The 17278-nt window shown below is 40.2% G+C and overlaps 1 protein-coding gene across 2 annotated transcripts; it reads right to left on the reverse strand.

Annotated features, from left to right (window-relative positions):
- Positions 1-6916: 6916 nt before the first annotated feature.
- ZKSCAN3 (zinc finger with KRAB and SCAN domains 3) lies at positions 6917-16954 on the reverse strand. 2 transcript variants are annotated; one of them, XM_079146689.1, is made up of 6 exons: positions 16887-16954; positions 12445-12923; positions 10914-11061; positions 9663-9727; positions 9242-9365; positions 6917-8180 (listed from the first exon to the last, which is right to left on the reverse strand). In XM_079146689.1, the coding sequence occupies exons 2-6, from the start codon at positions 12865-12867 to the stop codon at positions 7327-7329; spliced, it is 1614 nt and encodes a 537-aa protein (XP_079002815.1). In that variant the 5' UTR covers positions 12868-12923; positions 16887-16954; the 3' UTR covers positions 6917-7326. The 2 variants fall into 2 exon arrangements, with proteins under 2 accessions (XP_079002815.1, XP_079002816.1); XM_079146690.1 differs by lacking the exon at positions 16887-16954 and having other exon boundaries at positions 12445-14886.
- Between the last annotated feature and the right edge of the window lie 324 nt (positions 16955-17278).

Raw genomic sequence — 17278 nt, forward strand, 5'->3', positions numbered from 1 at the left:
AAAAAAATTAGGTAGGAAGTTCTTTTTTCCTTTTCCCAGAGGGATTTATATATGTAAACAACAAAATAAACTTTATGTGTACACCCCTGGACCTGCAATCTGTGTGTTGGAGGACATGTTATTCCCCCATGCCTGCTCTATGTTTAATTCATTCAACAAATAGAGACAATAGTAGTATTGTGTGAATATATATTTTCTTTATAAGCTAAGTAGGTTTATATAGGTATCCAAGAACATTAAAAAAATCGCATTTATGATCTTTCAGTAAAAGAAACACATTATTGAATTACTGGATCCTTTCATAAATTTGGGACAGCCTCTGTGTTCTCCAACAGAAGGCCAAGCAGGCATCCTTCAGAAAGTGCTTATTATTTTTTTTTTTTTTTCCAGTTCGAAAACCTATAGACTAAAAGAGTCCTGAGAAGCTGTCTTTTAGCCAATTAGTAGTTTAGCCTAATTTCCACTTAGGCAGTATGAATTTTACCTGCTTTATAGATCACTAAATACAGAAACCATGTATTTTAAAAGTTTGCAGTAATGGCTTCAGAATCCTGTTTGTATCTGCTGCATATATCTAAATTTTTTATTTTGCTTTGGTTAGTCACTATTGTGCAAAATGACCTACATTCTGTTAAAGGTTTTTTTAGTCTTTAATATGGAAATCACATTTTGCCCCTTAACTTTATTATTAGGTAAAAGGATTTACTAACATTGAAATAATCATGCATTTCTGGAATAAATCTTATGTAGTCATGATGTATTCTTAATGTGTTAATGGGTTAATTTGCAAATATATAGTACATTTTCTCCAATATTCATGTGAAATTGGTCCATAACTTTCTTTTTTTTACTTTTCATATTTAACTTTCATTCTTTTACTTCCATCATAAAAAGAATTACGTTTTTGTTCATTTTAAGTGCTCTAGGACAATTTATGAAGGCTTGAAACTAGTTAGTCTTTGAAAGATGAATTCTTATGGGAAACCCATGGGACCAGGTTCCTTTTTGTGAGATAGTTGCTTGGTAATTTGGTCTAGTGGGTCTTTGTATTTATAGTGTATATGTTGGGAAGGGAGTCTATTTTGTTAATCTTTGCCTAGCAAATTACTCATTGCATTGAGATTTTCAAGTTTATTTGCCTAGAATTTGTGATGTAATTGGTATGACTTTATGATTTATTTATTTATTTATTTTGTAGTTCTGTGTATCAAAGCCAGAGCCTTGCAAATGCGAGGCAAGTGCTCTTCCATGGTCTACACTCCGGCCTATGTGTAAGTTTGAGGCCAGCCTCAATAACTTAGCAAAACCCTGTCTCAAAATTAAAAATAAAAGAGTTGGAAATGTAGCTTAGTCTAGAGTGTCCCTGGATTCAATCCCCAGTATTAACCCCCTTTTCCCTGGGGGAAAAAAATTAAGCATAAGCAGACCCTTAAGACACAAAATAAGTTGCATGAAGAGGTGACCCAAATGTCCATGGCCTTCTACTCTTAACTATATTACTTCCTGTCTATCTTCCTGAACCTGTGGACAAATTGATGAGGATGAAGAAAAAAAAAAATCATGGACCTAATTTACAGATGACTTTACAGGACATATCACAATGTACAAAAGTGGATGGGTATAGCCCTATACCCCTACCCTAGGGCATTCTTGAAGGACAGTGATAAAGCAAATCCATTAGTGCTGTTGACAGACATTTAGGTAGCTTCTAGTTCAGAACTATGACAAATAATGCAGTTATATAAATAAATTCTGATGCATTCTACATGGCTCCTCCCTTTGATGGTGGAGTTAAGTAGCTGAACTGGGTAGGAAACAGTATTAAAGGTGGATACACTCACCCTAGCCAGAGTCATGCTGACCCACTGCTTCGCGGAAAGAGATCACTGAGTTCAGAGAACCTGCCCATCTGGGGCACATCACTGCTGCATGCTTGGCCGCAGCTTGGAGCCAGGTCCCTCTGTGTGCAGCTGTGGGAGATCGAGGTCCTATGACTTTTCTGGAGCTGACTGCGGCAACTGAGGTAGCAAAAGGGTATTATCCCAAGGACCTTCGCCCCCATACATTTTGTGGGCAGACTCTTCAGGGTCCCCAACGATTGGTGGTTTCGGAAGATTTGGGGAGGATGTGTGGGATTGGGGACTCCTTGCAGGCTTTTCTTCTTCCATGTAAGGGAAAAGCCACCTCACCATTATGGGAGCACCTTGTTTGTTTTTCAAATTTGTGATTGTTTACAAGTTGGATAATATTGTAAGTCAACTCCTGTGGTCCATCCAAGCCTGGTCTCTATGCCAACCACAGCTTGCTTTATTAATTTGATTTGTAGACCTAAACTACTATACTTAGATTTTGTATCAGCCTGTGGAGTGATTTTTATCAATCAGTAGGTTCCTTGCCAAGTATTTGCATTACAGAAATTTATTTTAGTGTGGGCTCCAAAATTATGTGTTCTTAGAAGCTTAGTTGAGCATTTATTCTTTCACCTTTAATCTAATATGCATATCAAATACATTGAGTTATTTGTCAATTTGTTTTGTAATTGAATTTGTTATTGAGTTCCTGCTACAATGAAGGTAACAGTGAAGATTCAGAATGGCTATGTGGCCTAATTTTAGACATTATAATCTGTTTTTATGTTCCTACTAAAATTCTTATGCTAATTGAGTAATACACAACTATATATCCTCAAACATATTGGCTTTAATCTTAAAAAAATTTTTAAAGCACTTTTTAAACTTCATTTTTTTTTTATGTGGTGCTGAGGATGGAACCCAGTGCCTCACATGTGCTAGGTAGGTGCTCTGCCACTAAACCACAACCCCAGCCCCTGGTTTTAAGTTTTTTCACACAAAAAATCTGTTCATCATTTTAGATATAAATGGTCCTTAGACATGGTAGAAGAGCCAAGTGCAGTAATCTAATTGACTAGAGGATCACAAGTTATAGGCCAGCCTGAGCAATTTAGTGAGACCCTCTCTCAAAATAAAAAGGGCTGAGGATATTAACTCAGAGGTAAAGTATGCTGGGTTCAATCCCAAGTACTGCAAGTAATAATAATTATTATTAATAATATGAAAAGAATCATTACAACTGACATTAAGACTTACTACCTACCTAGGGTGATCAAAAGATCAAGAGAGGGGGTTCCATACTTCCACACTAATAGTTCCACACTAAAGTCAACTGATCTTTTTTTTTTTTTTTTTTTTTAAGTACTGGGGATTAAACTCAGGGATGCTTTACCACTGACTAGGGCTACATCCTGAGCCCTTTTTATTTTTTACTTTCAGATGGGGTATTGCTAAGTTGCTGAGGATCTTGCTAAATTGCTGAAGCCGGCCCAATTTGCCTTCTCTTGCCTCAGCCTCCTGAGTTGCTGGGATCGTAGGCATGTACCACATGAGCCAGGCCCAACTGATCCTTAACAAAGGTGCACAAGCAATTCAGTGGAGGAATTCAATGGAGGATAGCCTTTTCAAAAAATGGTGCTAGAGCACTGGACATTCATAAGCCAGAAACAAAAACAAATAACACTAACCAAATAAAATACCCTACCATACAAAAATGGAAAATCAAAACTCAAAATGGATCATGAGCTAAAATAGAAAACCTAGAACTTTAGGAAGGAAAAAAATTGCTGGACCTAAGGCTAGGCAAAGATCCTTGTAATTGACATCAAAAACATATTTCATTAAAGGAAAATCTAATAATTTGGTTTTTCAAAGTTTAAAATATTTGCAGTGACCCTGTTAAGAGAATAAAATAATAAGCTGCAGATAGGGAAAAATATTTGCAAGCCATATATCTGACAGGAGAAGAGTATGTAGATTATAAAAAGAACTCACCAAATCCCAACTGCTAAACAACAAACAATGCAGTTAAGTATGAGTAAAAGCTATGAATGAACATTTTATGACTGAAGTGTATCATGGGGAGCCATCTGTCATTCACTGGATTGTTCATGCCCTGTTTTACCTCCCATGCTCCCTCACTCACAAGGTTACCTTAATGCCTCCATGATAGGGAGCTGAGTAAGAAATGGTCTTGTAGCAGTTCTTTACAAAACCAACTATGTGCCTGGTGCAGTGGCACACAAACTGTAATCCCGGCAACTTGGAAGGCTGAGACATAAGATTGCAAGCTTAAGGCTGGCCCCAGCAACGTAGCAAGAACCTGTCTCAAAATAAAAAATAAAAAGGGCTGGAGAGGCAGGTCAGTAGGCTCAGTTCCCAATACTGCAAAAGACAAACAAAAATCAGCTGTGTGCTTATGTTCTGGGGTATTACAAGGTTTATATCCGCTGGTGTTAAATCCTGGTCTATGGTGGTACATGTAAATTGCCAAAGAGCCATGGTGCAGACATTCCCCTGAACAAAGGACCATTAAGTTGACAATAAAATTAAGATAGTCATGGGAAAAGTACCTTAGGTTAGGAAAGTTGAGTTCTCATGCTCTTCAAGGGAAGTGTAAGCTTGTTCATCTTTGATTCCTCAGCAGGAATCAGGTTTGTTGAATGAATGGTTGAAAAACACATAACTTGTTTAGAAATATGGAAAATCTTTATTTCTGGAAATAAGAGTGTGAACACTTTGGTTTTTAGCAGTAAGCACTAGGCAATTTTATGGTAATACAAAAGAACAAATAGAATCAGTCAATTTTTAGGATCATTCATTCAACAGGATTCTGCTAAATGCTGAGGATACTCTGGATAATGGTGAATCGGTCATTTGTCTCAGCCTCATATCAGCCTTCTCTGTCCTGAGGCTACAAACATTCTTTCCCAAGACTGCCAAATGAAAGAACTAGAAATCAAAAGTGGGGAGTATGTTGAAAAGTTTTGTTTTGTTTTTATTTTTCTTGAGGCACTGAGGATTGAAACCAGGGCTTTGAGTATGCAAGAAAAGCTCTACCACTGAATTATATCCTAGGACAATGGTTCTTTCCAGTCTTCATACTCAAACTGAAACATTAACTTTCAGACTGAAACTTATACCACTGGCTCATTCACCTGGGTCTTCAATTCCTTACAGTAAATATACACATTCAAACACACATGTACATGTATTCTATTGATTCTGTTTCTCTGCAGAATCCTAGTATGTATCTACGAAGTCTGGAAATCATGCAAATACATTTTTCTTTCTTTTTTCCCCCCATATTGGGAATCAGACCCAGAGGTACTTTACCACTGAACTACATCGCTAGCCCTTTTCATTTTTTTTTTTTATTTTGAGACATAGTCTTGTTAAAGTGCACAGGCTGGCCTTGAACTTGTGATCCTCCTGCCTCAGTCTCCTGAGCTGCTGGGATCACAGGCTTGCAACACTACACCCATTTCATACAATGAATTTTTACTAATTTAATAAGTCACTCATTGGGTTGGGGATATAGCTCACTGGTAGAGTGTGTGCTTAGCATATGTAAGGTCCTGGATTCAATCTCTGGTACCACACTATCCCCCCACCCCACTGCTCCCCCCCCCAAAAAAAATCAATCAAACCAAGTTAATATGGTTTATTACTGTAATACAAATCATTTACATTAGGTCTCATTAGATTTGTGTCTGTTGGATCCCTGAAAACCTTCAAGTACCTAGTCTTAGAAACTAGCATAAAAGCAGGGATCTGGATGGATCTGCAAAGAATTTTGAATGATGACTCAATTTCTTTCTTTCTTTCTTTTTTTTTTTTTTTTTTGATGACTCAATTTCTAATGAACAAAATACATATAGAAGAGAATGTATCACACTGCCAAAACCATTAATTGCAAAAGATGACTAGAAAACCTTGCTATACCTGAAGAATTCCAGAATCTTAGACTGATACAGAGATTGTTGGTGCCAGAACCCAAGTGATAAATGTGAATATATACAATAATGAATGCATATTTCTATAATAAGTTATGCACTAGCAAAAATATTTGCAAGACTCTAGATATCTGCAAACATTTTTGTAGTAACAACTCCATTTGAAATATACCTGATAAATACTACTTGTATAGTGCTGACTAAAAAATAAGTTTTCTCACTAAAATTCACAATACTGAAACCTTAACCATCATGAGAAAAAAAAAAAAAGGATGTTTCATGATGTGTGTTTAAGGAAAAAGCAGATAGCCTGATTAAGTAGATAACTTATGGTTAAAAAGTTCTCATCATAAATAATTAAGGAGTTATTACTATGCAGTTGGGAATCAATACATAAAAAGACCAAGACTGTTGTACACTGATATTGGAGTTCTGAAACCATGAATGATACTTGTTTTAATTATCCGGTGCAAATCCACTAGGGGAAATGCCTCAGGAGGGATAAGTTTTCTGCAGTTTACTATACAGTATGTGTTGGAAGGGCAGTATAGCATCTATCTATAGCATTGAGGGGCTCTTGGTTTAGGCCCAAGATAAATAAAAGCCAAGATTTTGGAAGCTGAGCCTTAAAAAATTTATCATTTTATTCTGAATTAATAACTAGATTTTCACACTATCTGAACAGGAAAGTTAGCTTCTTTAACAGTAGGAAAACTAACATCAGAGAAAAATTAAAGGATGAAATTTCAGGGCTGGGGGTATAGCTCAGTTGGTAGAGTGCCGAAAGCACAAGGCCCTAGGTTCAATCCCCAGCACTGAAAAAAAAAAGAATGAAATTTCATGGATGGTAAATATTCACAATGATTCAGTGATAAGTTGTTTAAGGCATTCTTACCAAAATTTCCAGTTAGGTAAAGAAATGTAAATCCTATCACAGTAACCCCACCTTTATCCCTGCTTTGCCAATTCTATGTACTTGGCAGAAAATGTATTAGATTGACTCAGAACCCAGAACCTCAATTCTTTAGATACAAGCACAAATGGCCTGGTGTGAAGCTCCACAGAAATCTAGACATCAGATTTTCAGAGCTATGAAAGTAATCTCACTGGTACATTTAATAAATGTTTATTAGCACCTGTGTAGAAGGCACAGAGAATGTAAGATCTCATGAATCTGACCAAGCATCAAGGATTCATTATAGTAAAAAAGAATGGTCAGGGTAGCAAGCCCCCAAATCACAATCATCCACCCAATAGACATCATAATAAAGTGCTGGCTGAGAGCATTTTGTCAGTCTAGAAATCAATTTAATTCCAAACAATTCTCCCATAGCTGCCTATAAATAAGTTTTGTTCTAATCAACTTTTAGAATGTAGAAGATAATTCATCTCAGCCAGATTATATATTCTAACACTTGATGATGTTTTGGTAAGTAAAACCCCAGCCCTCAGCTTCTGCAGCCAGTAAGGGCTTCAGGCTGGCTTCAGTTCAGCTCCAACTTTGGCATGTTCAGCACCAGTCATTGAGACAGAATTTTTCTCCCTAAGTGGCTTCTCTGATGTTGAACAAGGTATGAAGTTCGGGTGAAGCCTTTTCCACATGCATCACACTGATAGGGTTTCTCACCAGTATGAATTTTTTGATGTTCAATAAGGCCTGTATTCTGAGTAAAACTTCTTTCACACTCATTACACTTATAAGACATAGGAGTTCCAATATTTTCCCACTGGTTTTCCGTCCTACCCTGACCTTCCCAGTCAGGTTCCTGAATATTTCTTTCTCCAGTATGTATCCTCTGATGTCTCAGGAGATGGGAACTCCGCCTAAAGGCTTTGCCACACATGTTGCACTGGTATGGCTTCTCCCCAGTGTGAATTCTGTGATGTTCAAGGAGGCTGCAGCTCTGGCTGAAGGTTTTCCCACAGTCATCACACTCATAGGGCTTCTCCCCAGTGTGGGTTCTCTGGTGTTTGATAAGGTCTGAGCTGTGACTAAAGGCCTTGCCACATTCTTCACACTCATATGGCTTCTCACCAGTGTGAACTCTCTGATGAATGACAAGGGCAGAGCTCCCAATGAAGGCTTTGCCGCACTCCTCACACTCATAGGGTTTCTCTCCAGTGTGGATTCTTCTGTGCTTACTCAGGCCTGAACTCTGAGCAAAACTTTTTCCACATTCATGGCAAATGTGTCGCCTACTCCCTGTGGCATTTTTCTGCTTTCTTTGTAACCTGGGCTCCTGTTCACTAGCTTCTGCATGGGTAGGCATTTGGGCAACGTCTTCACCCTGATGGCATGGTATCTGCCCAGGATCTTGTTCTGCATGTTCCTCAGCTAGAGGCAAATTCCTGAGCTTACTCTGCATTTCACCAGCTGAAACAACAAAGGCCAGCAACTGTTAACGGTGCTATGCCATGGGAAGAAAGCTCTGAGATGAGTACTGGGAGACTAGGATTACAGAGGTCTGTATATGCCAAGGAAGAGGACTTAAGTGCAGGAAAAAGGACAGGAATAAAGAGTGCTGGGGAGGGAGACCTGAGAATGAGAATGGGGGGACATTGGAAGAAGGGTACAACTGGGAATGGAGTGAGTGGAGGAAAGGTGGTGAGAACCAAGGACTGTGCTACGGTGCGGATACATGGGGTAGGGATGATCTCTAAACAGTAAGCATGGTAAGGCAGGGCCAAACATCTAGAATTAGATACTAAAAGAGCTGAGTGGAAGGTGACATTGAATAGGACAAATGAAAGGATTTCTGAAGTGCTGAAAGTGGAGACGCAGTACCTTTGTCACTGACTAAAGACAAGGGCAGTTATCTTGGACTGTGGCCTAGGTAGAGGTAAGATTCCCAAACAGAACAGGTATCAGCACTGGGTGATCTAAGTTGGAGCCCCCTCTGTGCTGCCAATGAGCTACAGACCTCTGACAAGTCAGGTAACCCTTCAGGATCTGAAGTCAACGTCTAAGGTAGCTTCTAATTCTCATGCTCTATGACTTCATAGCCCATTTCCTAAAAAGGCTCCTCTGCTTTTTTTCCTTAGTTATGGCTAGGGACAGGAAGGTAAGGGGAAAAAAATCAACAATTTTTCCCCCCACTGTTGGGGATCAAACCCATGACCTCATTAATACTAGACAAACATTCTACATCTAAGCTACACCTCCAGCCGCAGAAGCCAACATTTGTTGAACATCTCCTATAAGCCAGAATTGTAGAGTGTTTCATCCTACTCACCATAACTAAACCACTGGCAGGGCAGTAAAGAAGGCAAGTTAGGAAGGATTAATGAGTTAGGAGTCAGTAACAGGCAAAAATGGTGGTTCTGAATCCAAACATAATGGGATCAACAGCTTCTAACAACCCAACAGAGTTACAGGTTCTAATATACAAAAGATGCCAAGGAACCTTGGGAGAAGTTAGTGCCCATCAGTCTTACCTAGGGAGACCAGGCTGTCACAGTTTTCCTGCCTTTCATCTCTGTAGAGGTTCACCTGAGATGAATCCAGCTGTGTCCACTCAGGGGTCAGGGTCAGGTCCACATCTTCCACTTTCAGCATCCCCTATAGCAACAGAAGAAGTGGTTGACCAAATGGAGTAGGGAACATCTGGGAAACACAGACAACTCCCAAGTCACTAAATAAAACTGGACAACCTTCTAAAGTGTATATCTACATTAAGTTAGTGATAAACCACCTACAACAAGGGATCCTACAACAAGGGATAAGAAAGTTCATATCCCTTCTAGGATTTGGGTGGAGCATGTAGGGTCAGGGAAAAAGAGGGGTAGGGTGGGAGGAAATGTCCTCAGATGTACAATAGTAAAAGGAACTGGGGGAGGATGAGGGGCTCCAGCTCACCTGGGACTCTGGAGTGAGCCTGGCAGCTACCACTGTGTCTTCTCTGCAGCTGCCTCCATGGGAAACTAAGAAGGAAATAAGCTCTGGATGAGATCTACCTTGGTATTCAGACTCCCTGCCTTGTGGAATCCAAGTTCAAAAACTGTATTAATAAATTTCTGCCAAACAAGTTTATACACAGCATATTCTTTTCCAAAGTACCTGATCCCTACCAGCTCCAATCCTAGGGCTAAAGACATCTGGTGTGCTCATGATATAAAAAAGAGCATGCAAAAATGCAGGACCCCTGTAAGGAGTGTTAAAATGAAAGGAACAAAAACAACGATCCCCCCCACCACAACACACACACACACACACAAAAGCTTTCCACTGGAGGATTCTTTAAATTTTGTTAGGGAGTGGAGAACAATGGAATTTTTGGTTAGTAGCTCTGAGGGTGAATTCTGCTTTGGTTTTGAAAAACTAAGAGTCAGATAAGGCTGGACCCAGAAAAGCAGAAATGGGAGTCTGGTTTTATAGAAAACTTACTCAGAGTCAAGAGACAGAAATGAAAAAGAACTTTAGGTTCCTTATAGGAGACAAACAGTAAAAGGGGGAAAAACAGTTGGTTTAGGCTAGAGCCTCTGTTGAGAAATAAAGATTGCACATTGGCTGGTGTGTGCTGGTGTTGTGTGTTGCAAGAATCTACACACATGTTCAAGGCACTTGAGAGAACACCAAAGAGCATACAGTCATTTCCTATGGAGTGAATTTGAGGGTTTTTAAATAACAGACCCAGGTTTTAGAAAATTTATACCCTTTAATTTGTAATAGTCCTATAACTGTGGGATATTCTAACCAGCAATTTAGACTGTTTATTTTCTTCATAAGACTTACTATCTAAATTGTTTTATTAATGTGTCTATTTACCATCCTCTACAACAGAATGGAAACTCCATTGCAGCATGATTTGTCTCACTGATGGCTATATCCCAGTGCCAACAATACTGGTTATGACATAGGGAGCCTCCGTAATTACACGTTAAATGTATTTAGAACAAATTCTTTCCATACCCAAATTTTAGTAACATCTTATTTATGATGTTGAGACTTGGAAAGATTTCCATCACTGTGTTTGAAATTTCCCTTTTTAGTCTCAGCCTCAAAGTAGGATTGATCAGTGATGAACATGTAAATGGGTCTTCTAGGTAGACCTTCAGTGAAACTGGATGAGTTATTTAGAATTCATACAGGCCAGAAGATAATACTCACCTCTGTCTTGTAAGGGCTGGTATCGCAAAGATTCATGCTTGAGCAGAGTCTTCACTAGCGGGAACTGGCTATTTTGTGACCCTAGGGCTGGTGTCAATAGTGCCACCTTGCAACAGAGCAATTCTTGCTCCTGGTTACCACCTGGGACCTAGAAGTCATTCATATGTTTTTATTTTCATTTATTCATCAAATACTTCTACAGCACTTTCTATGAGCCTGGCACTGTTTCCAAAAGCATTATAAATAACATGAACAACCACCTTACAAGGGACGTACTATTATTATCCTCATTTTACTTATGAGGAAACTGAGACAGATTAAGCAGTTTGCCCATGGTCACTTGGCTAATAAGTGATTAAAAAGTGCTGAGATGGGAGCTCAGGCAGAATGGCACCAGAGCCATGTTCTCAACTCTATGTTCCCTCATTATATACATCTGTGCATTTATGAAAGCATTTTGGAAACTGGTAAGAAATTCTCAAAAACCAAAAAACTAATATCTGAAAAATGAGGATAATAATTTTTAGCTTGCAGAATTGTCAGAATCAGGAAATAAGATGACAGTATGTGAAATCAACCAACATAGGATCTGGCATGTCCTCATTAAATGCAGATTTCCTTTTAGACATTAATACTTGTAGTTTCTGGGTTGGGGTTGTGGCTCAGTGGTAGAGAGTTTGTCTAGCATGTGTGAGGCACTAGGTTTGACCTCAGCACTGCATAAACATAAATACAATAAAAGGTATTGTGTTCATCTACAACTAAATTTTTTTTTTTAATTATAGTTTCCAAGTTACTTTTTTATGTGTAGCTCAGAAATTCCCATGCCCTTTTATAAATAATTAAGTTAAGAGACTTGAAATGATTTCCTGTTACAAAGCTCGATGCAATAGATCTAAGTCAAGAATTTTGGTCTCCTGGGCACTGGTTAGAAGACTCTGGCCATGTGTCCTCTGAGAGAATGTGCTCAAACACACTGGATAATACAAAGATGAAACAGCCTCATAAAACAGGCCAGAAGACAAAGGTAAGAATCTATTTTATATTAGAGGTTTAAAAACAAAAGGTCTATGGATTCCATCCCAAGTAGTCCATGAATTTTGATAGGAAAAAAACTAGTCTTATTTTTCACTCATCTATGAGAAAAATAGTATTCAATTGTGAATGAAAGCAACAAACCAATGTGGTATAAGTGGTTGCAAGATTGTCATCAAGAGAAATTACAGATTTTCCCCCAACATATACAACCAGAAATATCTTTAAGTCCTGACTGTAGGTCTTATTGTTTAATGCATTCATTTTTTCTAAAAGGCATATATACAGCTTCATCACAAATTTAACACTTTGCTAAATGTTTATCAATACTTTGAGTTCTTTTGTAATTCTTTAGGTATTTAAAAATATTCTGAGAAGGGGTCCAATTCACAGTACAAAAAGTGACAGAACTCCTGATCTTAAAGCAATGCCCCTCATTCTGATGTTCAGGAAGGCACAGACAACAGCTCTCAGATACTAAACCTGTTCTTTCTACCTGCGGTGTGGGCTCATCCAGCTGCTTTTCCAAATACTCCAACAGCACCACCACCTCCTCCCCGCTCTCTGGATGCTGCTCTCGCACCCAGTTTTGCAGGTCCCTGGGCAGGATGGTCAGGAACTGCTCCAGCACCAGCAGCTCCAGAATCTGCTCCTTGCTGTGTGTCTCAGGCCTCAGCCACTGTCGGCAGAGCTCCCGGAGCTGGCTCAGCACCTCTTTGGGGCCTGTGGCCTCTGGGTAGCAAAAAGCACGAAAGCGCTGACGGCAGCGTTCCTTGCCCTGATCAGGGCTGCAGGGCAAACTGGCCTCTTCTGCAAAGGCAGAGGCCTCTTCCTCCTCCACCTTTATGACCAGAAGCCCCATCTGGTCTTCTGCAGAGTGGGTGTCCAGGGCTGTGTTTTCCTTTGATTCTCTAGCCATTTTTAGCAAGGCAGTGTGAGCCTCACTGTAGCTACAAGTGGTACTTTTGGAGATTCCTGAAAAATGGAAATCATTATTAGTTACTCAGTTTGCTAAGAGTGCTCTCCTCTCATGCTCAGGTGCGTGGGGATGTTGCTAAGAAGCAGTTGCAGAAATTTCTCCCCCAGGTTCAAGTGCCTCTGTAGCTTCATCCTCTGCACCACTCCAAATCTGAACCCCACATTAAGATCCCCAAAGGATGTCCTAGGAGTAGATATGGACACCCTCCAGGCCCCTCATTAACCCAGATATACACTGATGCTGGAGCAACCAACTTTCAGTGAAGACTAAGATACTTCTTGGACTCTAGGAAGCCCCTCTCTGTGATTAGATCAGAATGATCCCGTTAGCAACCAAGTCTGTGGTTGACTGAATTTTAAGATGACCCTAAGCTGTCCTAATCCCCAGGACTTTGAGTATGATGAGACAGCTTCTCAGATATACCAGACTAATCAGGAGGAACTTAATTCTACCAACAACCTCAATGAACTTTTAAGTGGCCTCTAAATAAGGGCTCGGCTCTACCAATATCTTGACTTTGGAAGACCCTAAAAAAAGAACTCAGCTGAGCCTTCCTGGCCTTCTGACCAACAGAACTGGGAATAATAAGTTTTAAGTTATAAATGCCTGGCAAATTGTTATGTAGCAGTAGGAAACAAATATTAAGTACTTGTGGTCAAGGTGCCACATTTTAGGGGAGGATAAAAAAAGATGGCAGGCCCTGTAGCAAAAGAAATGAATTAATTTTTCTCTCTGACATAGGCTTGCCCAAACAACCAGAAGAAAATTAGCACTTAAATTTAAAAAAAAAAAAAAGTTGAAAGTTGAATTTCCCCAGACCTCAGGGCATAGTGGCACATGCCTGTAATCCCAGATGCTCAGGAGGCTAAGGCAGGAGGATCACCAGTTCAAAGTCAGCTTCAGCAATTTAGCAAGGCCCTAAGCAACCCAGTGAAACCCTATCTCTAAATAAAATATAAAAGAAGGCTGGGATAGCTGGGCATGGTGGCACACGTCTATAATCCAAGCAGCTCGAGAGGCTGAGGCACTAAGCAACTCACTGAGACCCTCTCTATAAATAAAATACAAAATAGGGCTGGGGATGTGGTTCAGTGGTAATGTGCCCCTGGGTTCAATCCCTGGTGCCAAAAACAAAACCAAAAATTCCCCCAGACTTCTTTGAACTTTGCACTGGAGGACCTTTTGTATCTCTCAGAAATATCAAAGAACACATCATCAAGCCTTTGCCCTGGATAACTCAGTGGCTGCCCCTGATCCTTGCCCTTCCTTCAATCTGCCACTCTTTCCTCCCCTTCAAGGTCAAACTTCTTAACAGAAAACCTTTCGGACTTGGACTCTGGTCCTCACTTTCCACTCAGTCTTTAACACACTATAGGCAGCAAATCAGGCCACCAAGATTTCTCCAGCAGAAGTAACCAGAGATGCTTCCTTCTGTTCCCATTTTCCATGGCTTCTTCTCAGGCAACCAAGCTGATGATGGTGTCTACTTCCAGAAATTCACTTGTCCCTGGATTCAGGGACCCTATTCTGTCCTGCTTTTACCTTTCCTGTTTCTTTCCAACATTCTATAATAATCTGGTTAGATGTATACCCTCAAGCCAGGTTTCCTGAGTTCATAATCCTGACTTGACCACCTACTAGTTGGGAGATCTTAGTAAACTACACATCTCTGTATCTCACTTTCATTTGTAAGAGATAGTGATAACAGATTAGGATGCTGTGAACATCAAGTTTTTGTATAAGGTTCTTAAAATAGTGCCTTGTTTGTATTAAGTACCATATTAATGTCTGCTAATGGTATAATTCACTGGCTTTTCTCCTTTTAATTGAATGTGCTTTGGGTGTTCTGTTCTTGAACCTTTTTCTCGTTCACATTGTTGAATCACTTGCAGGATTTTAACTCATATTTCTTAAGCTAAAGATTTTATTTTTTATTTTTAATTTTTAAGTAAAGGATTCTTGATCCAAACAGGGTGTGATGACACATGCCTGAAATCCCAGCTACTCAGGAGGTCAAGGCAGGAGGATTGCCAAGGGCAGTCTTGATAACTTAGTGAGCCCTTGTCTCAAAAAAAAAAAAAAAAAAAAAAAAAAAAATATATATATATATATATATATATATATGGGCTGGGGGTTTAGCTCAATGATAAGAGCACTTTACTAGAATACACCCTACACCCTAGGTTCAAACCCCCAATACCACGAGCTGCCTCCCAGACACTTCTAACCTGAAAATCTTGCAAACAAATACAACTCAGTATGCCCTGACCCAAGCTGGTTTTCTTGTCACCTCACCTATTCTTTCTCCAATATGGCATTCCCTAGTATAGCAGCAACTAGCCACCAGGCTTCCTCAGAATCATCTGACTATCTCTTCTCATTTAGTTGCTACAAGAATCACCTGCTCCAGTCTATTCTTCCCTTGGAATGCCTTTCAAATCTGTTCCTTTTCTCTCTCCTCTCTGCTATCAGCATGGCCAGGCCCTCATTTTTATCTCTAGCCTAATTAAGTACTTTCAATCCACTCAGCTTCCTACCACATCTTTCAGGCTGCCACCAGAGAGTGCTCTCTAAAATACCTAACCAGGGCCTTCTCCTGCCTAAAATTACTAAGGTTTTAATTCTGGATAAGGACCTGTTTCTGTTCACACCAACTGGTGATCCTCTGTCCCCATTACTGAACTAAGGGACTATCTCCTACAGTCATGCAGGTTGTCATTGTTCAGATCACTCAGTCAAAGGGGCCAGTAAGAGCTCAGGTAGGGCTCAGACCCTCATGCTTTCCAGACTATGTGCATTCAACAGAGGAATCTGTATTTTAAAAAGGCATAAAGATTCCCTGAATTTCCAAGAGTTCAGCAGCTACCCTACCAAACTGATAACTATGCTCTTAATACAGTATTTATATACATGCTGCCATGTATCTGCAGAGTGAACAGCATTCAAGCCCAGAAGTCCAACTTAAGTATCCCCTCCTTTGTGGAGTCTTTTTCAACGGCTCAGGTAGAATGAACTGCCTTCTCCCAGGACACTTCCTTTCTTCTTTGCAAAATAATAAGAAAGCTTGTCCCCAAGACATCACAACACAACACAAACCAGTATGAGTTTTTGCTTTGGGTTAGGATCTTCAGAATATCTTATTTTTCCCTCCTAAAATACAGAAATCATCCATTACAAAGAGAACTGGCGAATGACCCTAAAATTCAAAAAAGAAAAAAAAATATAGTAAAAAAAAAAAGGCCAGTCATTAACACTACTCACTCAAGACAATGTGCTGTTGTAATTAGAAATAACAATAGAAATAATGGCAGCAAATCTTCACATTGTGGTTACTCTGTACCTGGAACTTTTTAAAGCTTCCTACCCATATTAGATACTTAATCCTCACATCGACCCAGTGACTTAGGTGATATCAATCGCCACTTTACTAAACAGTAAAATAAGGCACAGAGATTAAGGGACTGGCCCAAAGTCACACAGCCAATAAGTGGCAGGGAAGGGATCCAACCAGGCAATACACCTCCAAAGTTCTGGCTCTTGCTCAGCGACACAGAATAGTTTAAAGACCTTGGAACCGACCTCGTCTGCAGGACGAGTAAAAATGTAACGGTTCCCATTTTTCAATGCTTGTCCATGTGACCCAAGAATCCTATTTCCAAACACCCTGAACACCGGGAAACGGCGCTGGACAAGGACATCACAATGTACCCAGCGCAGGGACTCCCACTGCGTGGGGCCAAGAAGCGCCCTCCCGGTCCCCGCCACGGCCTCCTCAGGGGTCTCCCTCCCCGCAGACGAGGCTGCAGGGCACTGTGAGGGAAGGGCTCCCCCCAAGGCAAACGCGCCCCTACCCGGGGAACAAAGAACAGCAGGACTGGCAGGACAGCCACGGGAGGAGAACTAAACCCACACGAGAAAGTGGGCGCCAAATGGGAGACTCCCTTTCACCCAATACTCACAAAAGTGTCCGAAACTAGCAGACCACCCGCAGGGCGGGGCACAGAAGCCACTTCCGGGCCTCTCTAGCCGCCTCCCTGACACTCTGTCGTTCGTTGGCTCCGCCTTCGCAGCCCCTCCCCTCCCCTCTTGCTATTAAAGAGAAGTTTCAAAAAATTTTCCATGGATTACAAAGGGAAAAAATCAAGCGCCGAACTCTGTATATAGTTTGCTACATTTGCGGATAGAAGGGAGTAAAAAGAATTTAAATTATATTTGCTTGTGTAGTCACAAAGAAAGCTTGAGAAAACTCCTAAGAAAATTAATAATAGTGGTTTCCTGTGAGAGGTGAATAGCTAGAAACAGTGAAAAGGGAAAGGTGAGAGGGAGAGTATTACCATACCCTTATTAAATG

This window comes from Sciurus vulgaris (assembly GCF_902686455.1).
Source record: "Sciurus vulgaris genome assembly, chromosome: 7".
Taxonomy (NCBI): domain Eukaryota; kingdom Metazoa; phylum Chordata; class Mammalia; order Rodentia; family Sciuridae; genus Sciurus; species Sciurus vulgaris.

What these genes read in the sequence shown, in the direction of transcription:
- ZKSCAN3 (XM_079146689.1), bottom strand. Translation starts at nt 12,867, where the DNA reads ATGGCTAGAGAATCAAAGGAAAACACAGCCCTGGACACCCACTCTGCA. An exon ending in TGGATGAGCCCACACCGCAG is followed by an intron (nt 11,062 to 12,444) that starts GTAGAAAGAACA and finishes AATGACTTCTAG; the next exon opens with GTCCCAGGTGGTAACCAGGA. An exon ending in CCAGCCCTTACAAGACAGAG is followed by an intron (nt 9,728 to 10,913) that starts GTGAGTATTATC and finishes TTTCCTTCTTAG; the next exon opens with TTTCCCATGGAGGCAGCTGC.